Source organism: Salvelinus alpinus, chromosome 12 (genome assembly GCF_045679555.1).
Source record: "Salvelinus alpinus chromosome 12, SLU_Salpinus.1, whole genome shotgun sequence".
Taxonomy (NCBI): Eukaryota; Metazoa; Chordata; class Actinopteri; order Salmoniformes; family Salmonidae; genus Salvelinus; species Salvelinus alpinus.
In genome coordinates, this window is record NC_092097.1 from 5,939,260 (window position 1) to 5,952,320 (window position 13,061).

The 13,061-nt window shown below is 43.8% G+C and overlaps 1 protein-coding gene across 2 annotated transcripts in view; it reads right to left on the reverse strand.

Annotated features, from left to right (window-relative positions):
• LOC139536523 (copine-5) overlaps window positions 1-13,061 on the reverse strand; it is a 201,506-nt gene that overhangs the window by 133,216 nt on the left and 55,229 nt on the right. The window contains exons 4-7 of one of the 2 annotated variants that reach the window (XM_071337083.1): window positions 9,492-9,595; window positions 7,741-7,780; window positions 5,811-5,825; window positions 5,423-5,499 (exon numbers count right to left, since the gene is read on the reverse strand). In XM_071337083.1, the coding sequence (XP_071193184.1) occupies window positions 5,423-5,499; window positions 5,811-5,825; window positions 7,741-7,780; window positions 9,492-9,595 (236 nt within the window). The remainder of the gene's footprint in view (window positions 1-5,422; window positions 5,500-5,810; window positions 5,826-7,740; window positions 7,781-9,491; window positions 9,596-13,061) is intronic. The other variant, XM_071337084.1, reaches the window with a different exon arrangement.

The window sequence follows — 13,061 nt, forward strand, 5'->3', positions numbered from 1 at the left end:
CTCGGGGACCGGAGTTGGGAACCACTGGCCTACAGTATGATGGCATTTGCAACGCACCCCGTGACATTGTGCATCTGAAGTAGAGAATAGCTTAACGCACACATTGTTTACACTTTTTGATATCACAAAGTAGGCTGTATTTCCATTTCTCCTGGATCACCATTTCTCATTAGTTAGTCCGACTTCACCACAGAAATGAAAATCAGTTTACAGTGAAAAGAAATAGATGTATGTACAGTATGTGTCTAGGCAAATCCATAAGTGTTCTCCAAAATGTTAATATACAAATCATATGCAATAGCGACATTTTACGACAGTGCAGCAAGCTAGTGGACTCGATCAAGTACTGTTGAAATCAATTTGATGTGTGGGTAGGGGACAACTGGGATGAAAGTAACACTTTTTTTTTTTTTTTCCTAATTACCCACATATCGATAGTGCTAGAGACACCATATTTTATGACCAGCAACGTATATATGTTCTCTACCATTAGCAACTGTAAATGCAGTGCCTATAGAAACCCCTTCAACTTTGTTTCACATTTTGCTGCCTTAAAATGTCATCTGAAAAGGGATTCAATTAGATTGTTTAACCTACAGATCGACACAACCTACTCCACATTTTCAAAGTGAAAGAAAGTTAGAGAACATTTTCCGAATCAAGAAAAAATACAATAAAAAATATATAATAATTGGATAAGTCTCTACTCCCCTGTGTTAATACTTGGTGGAAGCACCTTTGGCAGCCATTACAGCTGTGAAATATTTGGAATATGACATTCTACCAACGTTGCACAGCTCTTATTGAGGCAACATACTGTATATCCATAGTTTTTGTCAAAATTGCTCCTGTCATATTTCTTTTGATCCTTAACAAACTCTGGTAGCTGTGCCACCAGAGACTCTGGGTTCGAGCCCAGGCTCTGCCGCAGCCGGCAGCGACCGGGAGGCCCATGGGGCGATGCACAAGGCCCGGGTTAGGGAGGGTTTGGCCGGCAGGGATATCCTTGTCTCATCGTGCACTAGCGACTCCTGTGGAGGGCCGGGCGCAGTGTGCGCGCCCGGCCAGGTCGCTAGGTGTACGGTGTTTCCTCCGACACATTGGTGCGGCTGGCTTCCGGGTTGGAGGTGCATTGTGTCAAGAAGCAGTGCGGCTTGGTTGGGTTGTGTTTCGGAGGATGCATGGCTCTCAACCGTCGCCACTCCCAAGTCCGTACGGGAGTTGCAGCGATGAGACAAGACAGTAACTACTACCAATTGGATACCACGAAATTGGGGAGAAAAAGGGGTAAAATGATTTATTTTTAAATCCTTAAGAGTCTACTGACTCTTAACATAATAAAAATAGAAATATGTCAGTTTAAGCATGGGCTGCGTCGCAATCCACCGTATCCGCCTATGTCGGACTTGGTGACCGAGCTACAGCGGTGTTTGTCAGACAATGAGACATCCCGAAAATTGGCCTTACAAAAATGTCTGTGGAAAGGGGAGACTCTCACGAACACGATTGTCATGACTTCCGCCGAAGTCGGTTCCTCTCCTTGTTTGGGCGGCGGTCGACGTCACCAGCTTTCTAGCCATCGCCGATCCACCTTTCATTTTTCCAGTTGTCTTGTCTTGTTTTCCTACACACCTGGTTTCAATTCCCTCAGTATTAGACGTGTATATAACCCTCTGTTCCCCCCATGTCTGTGTGTGGAATTGTTTGTTGTTTCGTGTATGTGCTTGCTAGACTGGTTTGCGCTGGGTTATGTCAACCCATCTGGTGTTTAATGTTCTTAGTGCCGTGTGTTTTGTTCGCCGAAATAAAAGGCTCCTTTGGCTACCCAACTTCTGCTCTCCTGCGCATGACTCCCTTACAGCCAGTTACGCATACCTAACAACGATGGTGTTCTTCGTTTTGCTCTGTGTCCCGTGACTAGTCTGAAGGTAACCCATAGAAATGAATGGAAGTATGGAGGTATATTTGTGCCAACAAAAATAAGGGGATAAATATGTGTCCAAAAAACTAAAATATATTTCCTGAGCTTTCAAAACCTGATTCCTTATGATTTATTTTTTTACTGCCATTTATGAATGTGTTATTCAATGTGTTTCTATGGGATATAGTAGTAGCCAAATTCAATATATTTTTTTATACCTAAAGGGGTCCTAAAATTCCAAATCAAATAGCTAAATGATCCATGGTATGACCATCTTAAAACAATTCCATACTGTACACTAGCTTAAGCCAATGGCTTGGACTTTTAGAGGTTTAATTTCAAAGCCTCCTTCAGATTCTTATTAGATATGCAATGTCTGTTTTAATAAAGCAGCCTGTATACTTGCAGTAGGGTGGGAAATGTAGTGTTGTACTTTAATCATGAAGTAAGCAAACAAACTCCCACGATTGCCACTGACTCTCGTCACACATTCATCTCCTCAACTTACCCCCTCAAATCACACTCTTCATGCACTCCCACTCGTCCCCACTTTCACCCGTCACATTCTTATCCCCTCTTTCAGTTCTGTCATATAGGCCCCAACTTAATCTCTTGTGGACAGATCTACATAAACATAACTGGTTCATCTCAGCCCATGTTGCCCTTAAATCCGTCAGTTTTAGTTGCTGACGGAGAAACGGATTACCCCAGAGAACACTGCTACTCCTGCTGTTCTATCGTCATCTGATTAGTCCGAGAGCATCTGGTCATCGCGGTGGTGGCACAGGGCTACTAATTTCTCCTGTGGAGATTTGATCTTTTCCCCCTCTCACCTCCTCATTTGAATTCCATGTTGTCACTGTCACTTGTCCACTCAAACTTTACATTGATGCCATCTATCGCCCAGCGGATGGCACGTTCCTCAATGAGCTTGACACCTTGATAAGCTAATTTCCCGAAGATGGCTTACCACTCATCGTACTGGGTGACATAAACCTCCTGATGCCTGACTTCGATTCAATTCTTTCCTCTCCTTTACTCTTTTGACCTCACTCTTTCCCAGTCCCCTCCCACTCACAGGGCAGACAACGCACTTAACCTCATCTTTACTAGAGGCTGTTTGCCTACTAATCTCACGACTATACCCGCTTCCTGTATTTGATCAATACTTTGTTTATTTTTCTCTCCCTCTCTTCCAACCCTACCCACTCAGCCGCTATCCAGATGGTCATGCACCATCGCAATCTTTGCTCTCTCTCTCCTATCCTATCATCTCTTCCTTCTTTCTTCTGATTCTGCCTCTATGACCCTACTCTCATCCCTTTCCACATCCTATGACTCTCACTGTCCCCTTTCCTCCTGGCTGGTTCAGCCATACCCTCCTGCTCTGTGGCTTAGTGACTCACTCCGAGCTTACAGAATAGGGCTGCGGGCAGCTGAGAGGTCATGGAGGAAAACTAAACTTACGGAGAACCTTCTATCACTTTAAATTTCAAGTTTCTGCCTCTAATCCTCCCTCCTTAATCCTCAACCTCCTCCCCCTCCCTCCTCCCTTTCCATGGTCAACTTAGTCAACCACTTTGAAAAGAAGAGACTTCTTTTGCCCCTCTCTCCATATGCAATCTGGCAACTTGTGATATCCAAATCGACCTACAACCTGCTCGCTCGACCCCATCCCCTTCTCCAGACCATCTCTGGAGACCTCCCATTCCTCATCAACTAATCCCTGACCACTGGCTTCATCCCCTCTGACTTCAAGATGGTCAAAGTCGCTCCCCTCCTCAAGAAATGAAGACTCGACCCCTTTGACGTCAAATACTACAGACCAGTATCTTCTTTCTTTTCTTCCCAATACACTTGAGCGTACTATCTATTGCTAACTCTCCCGTTATCTCTCTCAGAACGATCTTCTTGACCCTAACCAGTCAGGCTTCAAGACGGCTCACTCAACTGAGACTGCTCTCCTCTGAGTCCCGGAGGCTCTCCACTCTGCCAAAGCTGACACTCTCTACTCTGTTCTCATCCATCAGATCCTCCTCTCCACCCTCTCAGGGCTGGGCGTCTCAGGCTCTGCACACTCTTGGTTTGCATCCTACCTGGGAGGTCGCTCCTACCAGGTGACGTGGAGACACCTCAGCTTGGATATCGGCCCACCTCCTGAAGTTCAACATCGACAAGACAGAGCTGCTCGCCCTCCCGGAGGAGGCCTGCCCGCTCCAAGACCTCTCCATCATGGTCGACAACTCCACTGTGTCCCCCTTGTAGGTGTAAAGAACCTTGGCGTGACCCTGGTCAGCACCTTGTAATTCTCTGCAAACATCAAAGCAGTGACTAGCTCCTGCAGGTTCATGCTCTACAATATCCTTAGAGTACTACCCTTCCTCAAACAGGAACCAGCGTAGGTCCTAATCCAGGCATTTGTCTTCTCCCATCTGGACTACAGTACTTCAACCCTGTTGGCTGGGCTCCCTGCTTGTGCCATTAAACCCCTGCAACTTATCCAGAATGCTACAGCCCACCTGATGTTCAACCTTCCCAAGTCACCCCACTCCTCAGCAAACTCCACTGGCTTCCAGTTGAAGCTCGCATCCACTACAAGACCATGGTGTTTGCCTACGGAGCAGCAAAAGGAACTGCCCCTCCCTACCTTCAGGCTATCCTCAAACCACACCCCAACCCGAGCACTCTGTTCTGCCACCTCTGTCTCTTGGCCATTCCACCTCTTCGGGGGGTCAGCTCCCGCTCAGCCCAGTCAATGCTCTTCTCTGTCTTGGCACCCCTAAGGTGGAAGCAGGACAGCAGAGTCCCTGCCCATCTTCCGAAAATGTCTGAAACCCTACCTCTTCGAAGAGTATCTTAAATGAATCCCAAGGCGCTATTACTACTAATTGTTGTAATTCTGGTTCAGCGCCTCACCCCCTTTCTCTAATGACAATAATTTGTCGGAACGAGTACAATTTGATTTATTTTTGTTTCTTTCTCTCTCCTTCCCTCTCTGTTTATTTTAAGTAATCTTCTTTTCTCATTCTTTTTCCTTTGTATGTCTTTCTGTACCTTTTCTGTCAACATAGTCTCATTAGAATATGTAAAAAAAATAAAATAAGACTCCTGTCTATTCTCATTATCACACAATGACAACCAACAGCCTTGAAATGGACCCAGCAGTTTTGGGTACCAGCAGGGGGTCCAGGCAGGTAGGTACTTTTCAGGCAGGTACTTCAGCAACATTAGGAGCCCAGAAAAACAATCTCAACTGACACCCTTGTGGAAAACAAGGGTGTGTGACTATGCCACAACAAGAGCAAAAGGTCCAATGGTGCTTAAGGTAACAACAAGCAAATAGCGGGGATCAGAGATTTCAGCACCATGGACAGAGGTGAAACCATATCCCAGAGGTCTGGCGTTCACCACCACAGGACAGTGGCCAACTTTTCATCCGTAATGGTCTCATTTAGGACAACAGCGGTTTGAAAAAAAGGTATGATATTATCAGAGACTCACCCCAGTGGTTTCTCCAGTCGACTGGCAGGTGACCCCACGATCTCCCCCAGGGTACAGAACACTTGACCCAAGAAGTCCTGAGAGGAGGAGGAGAAGGAGGGAGAGAGAGGGGGGAAGAGAGAGGGAGGGAAGAAGAGACAGAGACAGGATGGAGGAGGTATAGGGTTACAAAAGGGAAACATGGGGAGAGGGGAAGTAAACAGGGTTGAAGGGAGTTGGGGAGAAGATTGGACAAGGTGATAGCGAGAGCGAAAGAAGGGAGGGAGGTAATATACCTAGGTTATTAGAGTGTGTTACATGCATTACAGCTGCGTGTGTTTTCTGTATCTCTAGCTACAATATACTACAGCTACAGTACGAAAAGAAAAGGAAAGAGGCAGAGACGTACGTTGAGATCAGAAGGCTTCCAGAGGGCAGGGGAGAGCAGGCAGCAGGGTCAACAACAACAGAACACATCATGTACACACAAACACTACAATACCCAGAACACCTAGCACCACTCAAACCAGGAAGTGTAGCAGGAGAGAATACAGATTAGGTGTCATATAAGAGCTGTAAAAAACATCCGGGAGGAATACAATGAATAAAAATCATGCAGTTGGAGATATGCAAATCTTCTTTTTGTATGCAAATACCTCAAATAATCTGTTAGACTGTTTTGATCCAACAGTCTCCCAAGCGACAGAATGTGAAGATTGTTATCCTCTTATTAGCAGTCAAATAGTGACATGATGATTCATACATCCTGTTTATCTAATTCAAATGCACTAACGCATTTCATGATCAATTCTAGTCTGGTTGAGGACACAGAAGGTACATTATTCTACAACAGTAGTACAACTACTAATCATCTGCATATGAATGTAAATCCTGCACCCAAAGCAGTGGTGGAAAAAGTACCCAATTGTCATACTTGAGTAAAAGTAAAGATGCCTTAATAGAAAATGACTGAAGTAAAAGTGAAAGTCACCCAGTAAAATACTACTTGAGTAAAAGTAAAAAATAGTATTTGGTTTTAAATATACTTAAGTATCAAAAGTAAATGTAATTTCTAAAATATACTCAAAAGTAAAAGTATAAATCACTTCACATTCCTTATATTAAACAAACCAGATGAGATAATAATATATATATATATATATTAAGGATAGCCAGGAGCACACTCCAACACTCAGACATCATTTACAAGCGAAGCATTTGTGTTGAGTGAGTCCGTCAGATCAGAGGCAGTAGGGATGACCAGGGTGGTTCTTTTATGAAGTGCGTGAATTGGACCATTTTCCTGTCCTGCTAAGCATTCAAAATGGAAGTACTTTTGGGTGTCAGGGAAAATGTATGGAATAAAAATAACATTATATTCTTTAGGAATGTAGTGAAGCAAAAGTACAAGTGGTCAAAAATGTAAAGAGTAAAGTAAAGTACAGATACCCCCAAAAAACTTCTTAAGTAGTACTTGAAAGTATTTTTACTTAAGTACTTTACACCACTGCACCAAAGCCAACCACCTTATCCTCCAATGGAGACGTTTCTTTATAATTGCCTAATTGTTATTTTGCACTGGATGCACAGGCATACAGAACATACAGAAGGTTTGCCCTACTGTATGGTCACGGAGCCATTGTATGTACTTGTAGTAACAACCACATTGTAATGACAAACCAAAGGTTCATAACAATTTCATGCTGTATATTTGGATACCTGGATGGTTCTTTGGGGAAAGGGGGATACCTTGTCAGTTGTCCAACAATGTATTAAACTAAATTTGTCTTCCTTCCGCATTTAACCCAACCCCTCTGAATCAGAGAGGTGCGGGGGGGCTGCCTTAATCGACATCCACGTCTTCGGCGCCCCGGGAACAGTGGGTTAACTGCCTTGCTCAGGGCAGAACGACAGATTTTTACCTTGTCAGCTCGGGGATTCGAGCCAGCAACCTTCCGGTTACTGGCCCAACGCTCTAACCACTGGGTTTGCATAAATCCATGAAGGTAGTTTGTTGACAGAGCATGCAACATGTAGCAGGCACAACTAATCAAACCATGCAACTTCACGATCAGACCAGAGTCATAGATAAGGAGAGTTTGGCCAATCAGAGTGCAGGACTCTCACATTTCATCTCTCTGAACATTCCATCAGTTGTCCATGATGAGTCCTATGCTTTTAGCTCTGATCATTTTGTGCGGGAAATTCTGTTAGCTTGTATTGATCAATAATGACTTTGAAAATCAATGGTTTCAAGTCAATTACGTTGATTATTGTTGGGAGTATTGGCCAATACCTGTTCATCTGTGTCTGCAGGTCTGAGAGGGTGTGTCACTCACGTGTTTGGATAGGTCTGGGCTTTTAGAGTCCACATCATATCTGGAGGAGAGATAGGTAACACGGGTTACATGTGCGTGTGTGTGTGTGAGCGAACGAGAGAGCGAGAGAGAGAGAAAGGGAGCTCTAACGAGGCCTCTGGTAGATGAAGTTTATCCATTGCTCATTACTTACATCCATATAATCCAGCGTTTCCCAGAACTCGGTGTTCGGGACCCCAAGGCATGCACGTTTGAGTTTTTAACCTAACACTACACTGCTGATTCAAAATGATCAAAGCTTCATGATTAGTGGATTATTTGTGTAGCGCTAGGCAAAAACCTAAACGTGCATGCCTTGGGGTCCCGAAGACACGAGTTTAGGAAACCCTGATCTAATATTTTCACATCTATCAGTGTATGTGAGTAAATGCTAAGGGGGTTGTGTTTCATCTTGGTTATCCATTTCACCTTCTTATTAGTGGGACGATATCTCACTATTGGAGGCTAGTTGTTACGGGCCTGATCTGCACATGAGTGTAAAGGCCTGCACCAAAGCCTGTCACCTTATCCTCCGTTTCTATAGAACTGCCTAATTGTCCTTTGATCCACTGTATTTTGTTTGCGTATAGATGACGTAATGCACTATAGATGAGGCCTGTAACATGTTTGACTGGTTGTTTTTTCGTGTCTCAAAGCTCAATCTGAGTGGTCGGCAATGTGTTTCTTATTTTCTTTAGCTGTATTCTGTGTTATTGTGTCACTGTGGAGGGACACTTAAATACATTTCTCTAACTCCTTGAACATAGAGACATCAAGGAGAAGGACGTGCACTTTATGAGCCCTGTGAAGATGAAACAGACCGTGATACAATAGATCACCACAGTCCAGAGTTAGACGAGAGCCGCACATGCTATAGCAGGCACTCAGTGCATTGCGCACACAGTGACGCAATACAGATCATGAATCGGGATGACTCAGATTAATAAGGGTCATCACCTCAGAGCAAAGGGGTAGCTTCTCATTATATCTGACTCTGCGTACTTCTACACTATACAAATTGGGGAAATCATATTCGTCTTCGACGTATTCGACAGGGTTGAATTGAACCTCTATGGGAAGTCCTTACTCCACCATTCTCCTCTGTTCTCTCTGGACGGGACTGGCTGAGGGTTGAAACCAAAGCCACATGTGTTTTATCGCCCTATATTTTATCATAGAAGTCATAGATCACTTTAACTAACTGTTAAACTCCAAAAGAGAAGATTCCTAATGTTCTGTGAATATTATATTAGCTTGCCATATTCCATCATCGCCCAGCCATTTGCGATTATAGTTTGCATCCAAAAATTGAATTGCACCCTAGCCCTGTTATTGCACAACCTCCTCCTGGTTACATTATGTGTGAGAGAATGAGACAGCTGTGTGCCAACCATTATAGTGTCTGTCTGATGTTTACTATTCGTGACTAAACGCCATTTGAAAGGAGAGGAAACCGTCTCTAGGATTCCTCTCAGTGTGAATGTGAGGACAACAAGGAACGGAGTAGTGACTACAGTATAACGGAACGTGTATATGTTTCTTCATGTTTGCTTTGACAATTTAGGACCCTACACTTTCCACGCTAATATAGCCTCTTGAATTCAATTGAATGGGAAACGCAGAGAGGGGGAAAGAGAAAGATACAGACAGAGAAAGAGAAAGAAAGGGAACCGAGGGAGGGTTGTCATGTGGGGGCTCATCAGGGCCAGTGTTTAAAGGAAATAATCACTCACAAGTCAAAGCGTAGATTCTGCTTCTCCTCAAAGAAATAGTCCAGGATGTACTTCCTGACAAAGTCTGGGTTTAGAGTGTTGTCAATCACCTCTGTTCTCCCAAACTAGAGAGAGAGAGAGAGAGAGAGAGAGAGAGAGAGAGAGAGAGAGAGAGAGAGAGAGAGAGAGAGAGAGAGAGAGAGAGAGAGAGAGAGAGAGAGAGAGAGAGAGAGAGAGAGAGAGAGAGAGAGAGAGAGAGAGAGAGAGAGAGAGAGAGAGAGAGAGAGAGAGGGGAAGGAAATGTGAGAAAAAAAACATTATTTAGCATTATACATCCTCCAAATACACAATCTATCGTTCCAATCTCTTCATTATTATTCTATATCTATCTCTCTCTCTCTCCGACACATACACACCTGTCAGAGAGAGAGAGACAGAAGAGGGATGATTAGGAGACAGTATCACCACGTGATACCAACACATTACACACTCTTGTTGTGTGAGTGTCTTTCCTTGATCCTGTCTCGTCTCTTTTCTCCCATTCTAATTACTGAGGCAGAGAACGCCCACTCATCACCTCAACTCACCCTCCAGAGAAAGAGAGAGAGTGGGAGAGGAGGAGGGAGGGAGGGAGAGGAGGGAGAAGGGAGAGAAGAATAGGAAGAGGGAAGAAGAGGGGGAAGGAGAGAGGGCTTGGCGAGAGAGTGTAGAGAGATGAAGGGTGAGAGGGAGGAGAGAGAGAGAGCGAGAGAGAGTTGGCAAGAGACATGAAAAGGCAGAGTATGAGAGATGGAGGAGAGAAAGAGGCAGAATTAGCACAGGAGACCAGGAAAAGGGAGAGACAGGGAGATGAGAAAACAGAAAGAGAGAGGGGGAGTAGAGAATAAAGAGAAAGAGAGGGGGGGAATAAAAAATAAAGAGAAAGAGAGGGGGGGTGGGCAGGGGGGTTAAACCCAGTTAATTGCTGGGATTTTCACTCCTACACGAACGGCTGCAGATCCAGGAATAAAGCCAGCAAGCTTGGAATTCACCCAATCACACACCCCACCTAGTTCCGAAAGAGGACAGTGTGAGTGACATGACACTGTTGGTAAAGCCCATGGAGGAATCCTAAATATACGGTAAATATAGCTGTTGGTACGGGTTTCAATCATAGAGACCTGGTAAGCCAATATGGTAATGGGAATTCTCTGACTATACATTTAAACATGTCTGAATCAAAGACTATGTAGTCCAGTAAGGGGTCTGATTCTCATTGCAACTCTCTATGAGGAGATACATTGGGGTGAAGTACACCCATTGATCTCACATGAATTGAGACTGTAAATAAACTACTGAAATGTGGCTGCTTCGGAGTCAAACTGGGGCAACGTCTGTCTACATCCCTTAACAGGGAGGCAGTGCCGTCTGCAGTGGTCGTGTAAAATGGGCCAATGTCTGTAATGTATGGGGAAACAGTACAGAGAGGCAGCACAGTGGTTAGATGGTGTATTGGTCAAAAGTAGTGCACTACATTGGGAATGGGGTGCCGTTTGGGACACATGCTATAAATGTTTTGTAAACTGCTGAAAAATCACTGTTTCAGTCTGGTTTCTGAGTAAAAACGGAGCCGACATCTGAAGCCCTTAACAAGTGTACGGCATGGTGAAACAGCAGCATTATGGTCGTGTGGTGTAGAAACACAGTAGTTGAATGCGGTCGACTCTGGAGGCTTGTGCCCAGAGGTGGGCTGCAGTTTGTTCACAGCTATTTGTGTTGATCCATGAATTATTCAGACTGAGAAACAGAAAGCGAGAGAGAAAAGGAGGGGGAGGTAGAGAAATGGAGAGAGAGAGAGACGGCGGGAGAAGGGAAGGTGTGAGAGAGGAAACAGAAAGAGCGACAGAGAAAGACAGAAATAGAGAGGAAGAGAAACCTAGCCTCTCTGATAATGCATGAATAAAACAGCCATTTCCCAACAGTGCTTGCCTGGCTCACACTCCAGAGAAAGCTAGTCGTTTTCTAAACAGGGCCAGTTATAAAAGTTAGAGGATTTAGGTTAAAACGTCTCCATTCTCTGAAGTTGGAGGACAAGACGTAATAGAGAGGGCTTCAGTTGTACTATTTAAGGGAGTCCCGAGAGTCAACGTCGCCTACGTATTTGGAGACAAGAAGTGGAAGAACTTTGAGAACTCAACAACTTAAATTGGATAAATTAGCAAAGTTATTTGAACTGTTCAGATGATGCTAATTGTTTTTCATTTTGGAAATAAATGACCTTTTCACAAGATACATAGCTGTGAGTTTACAGCTCTAATCTCCTGACGAACAGACTCGTTAAATAATAACAATGTGTAATGGGAGCAACGCCTCCTCATTGGCATTTTTTTCTCTCCATTGCTATTCCTATCGGAGTAAACAGCCGATCTGCCATTTGGGATTCTGTGTGTTTACTTTGTAATTACTCTTGGTGACATTTGCAATCAATACATCCTCTCTAAATGCAGAGATTAACCTCATTTATCCTTTATTTAATCATGCAGGATACAATCCCTTGAGGTTAAGACAGGGGTTCCCAAAATGTGTTACTCGGGGCCCCCCTTCCAGTATTGGGGAACATCCCGAGTCATATCTATTACACAAACTGTTCACACCACTCTTGTTGGTCGAGATCATTTTCTAGGTTTAAAGTTTATTCCCTGCAATTCTACACATTTTGTCATGGGGGGGGCAAAGAAATGTTTGCAGTTTTCAAGCACATTTTCTTACAATTCTATACATTGCATACAATGCATACAGTATCTATGGGCTAAAAAAATGAAATAAATAATATCGTTGTCTGACATGGGCTAGTTGATCTGGACATTTTCTGACAATTTATAAATAGCTCTCGAAGGTATGCAATGACTGACATGACAAGAGGAATTGATGATGCACTACCCAATTTCGAAATTGCACCTTGTGCATTCTACTGTTACAACTTTCAAGAGTAGGTTTAAAGCCGGACTTAGTTCATTAAAAAAAAGTATAAATATATAGTGTATATTATTATTTATTATAATAATTGGAGGGGGCTTCGTTCTAGAGTCTCCTATCAGAGAGATTTGAAAAGCTGCAATATTATCTTACTGAAACGTGGCTGGATGATGACGGTGGATTCCCCAAGCAGCGGCAGGATCGTACAGGGTCTTCGGGGAAGTCGAAAGGAGTGTGTTTTTTCGTGAATAACAAATGGTGTGCTGCTTCAAGTGTGACAGAAATCTCAAGCTTTTGTTCACCTGATAAAGAATACCTCATAGTAAACTGCAGACCCTTTTATCTATGTTTTCAAGCCAATGTGAGCAAAACGTTTAAAACAGGTTCACAATCACAGACGGGAAAAAAAGCCGCGTTCTCAAAGCATGCACAGACCAGCTGGCAAGTGTCTTCACACACATTTTCAATCTCTCCTTGTCCCAGTTTGTAATCCCAATATGTTTTAAGCTGACCACTACTGTCCCTGTTCCCAATAGCTTGCCTAAATAACTATCCCCCTGTAGCACTCACATCTGTAACTATGAAGTGCTTTGAAAGGCTGGTCATGACACACGTCAACACCGTCATCCGAGACAC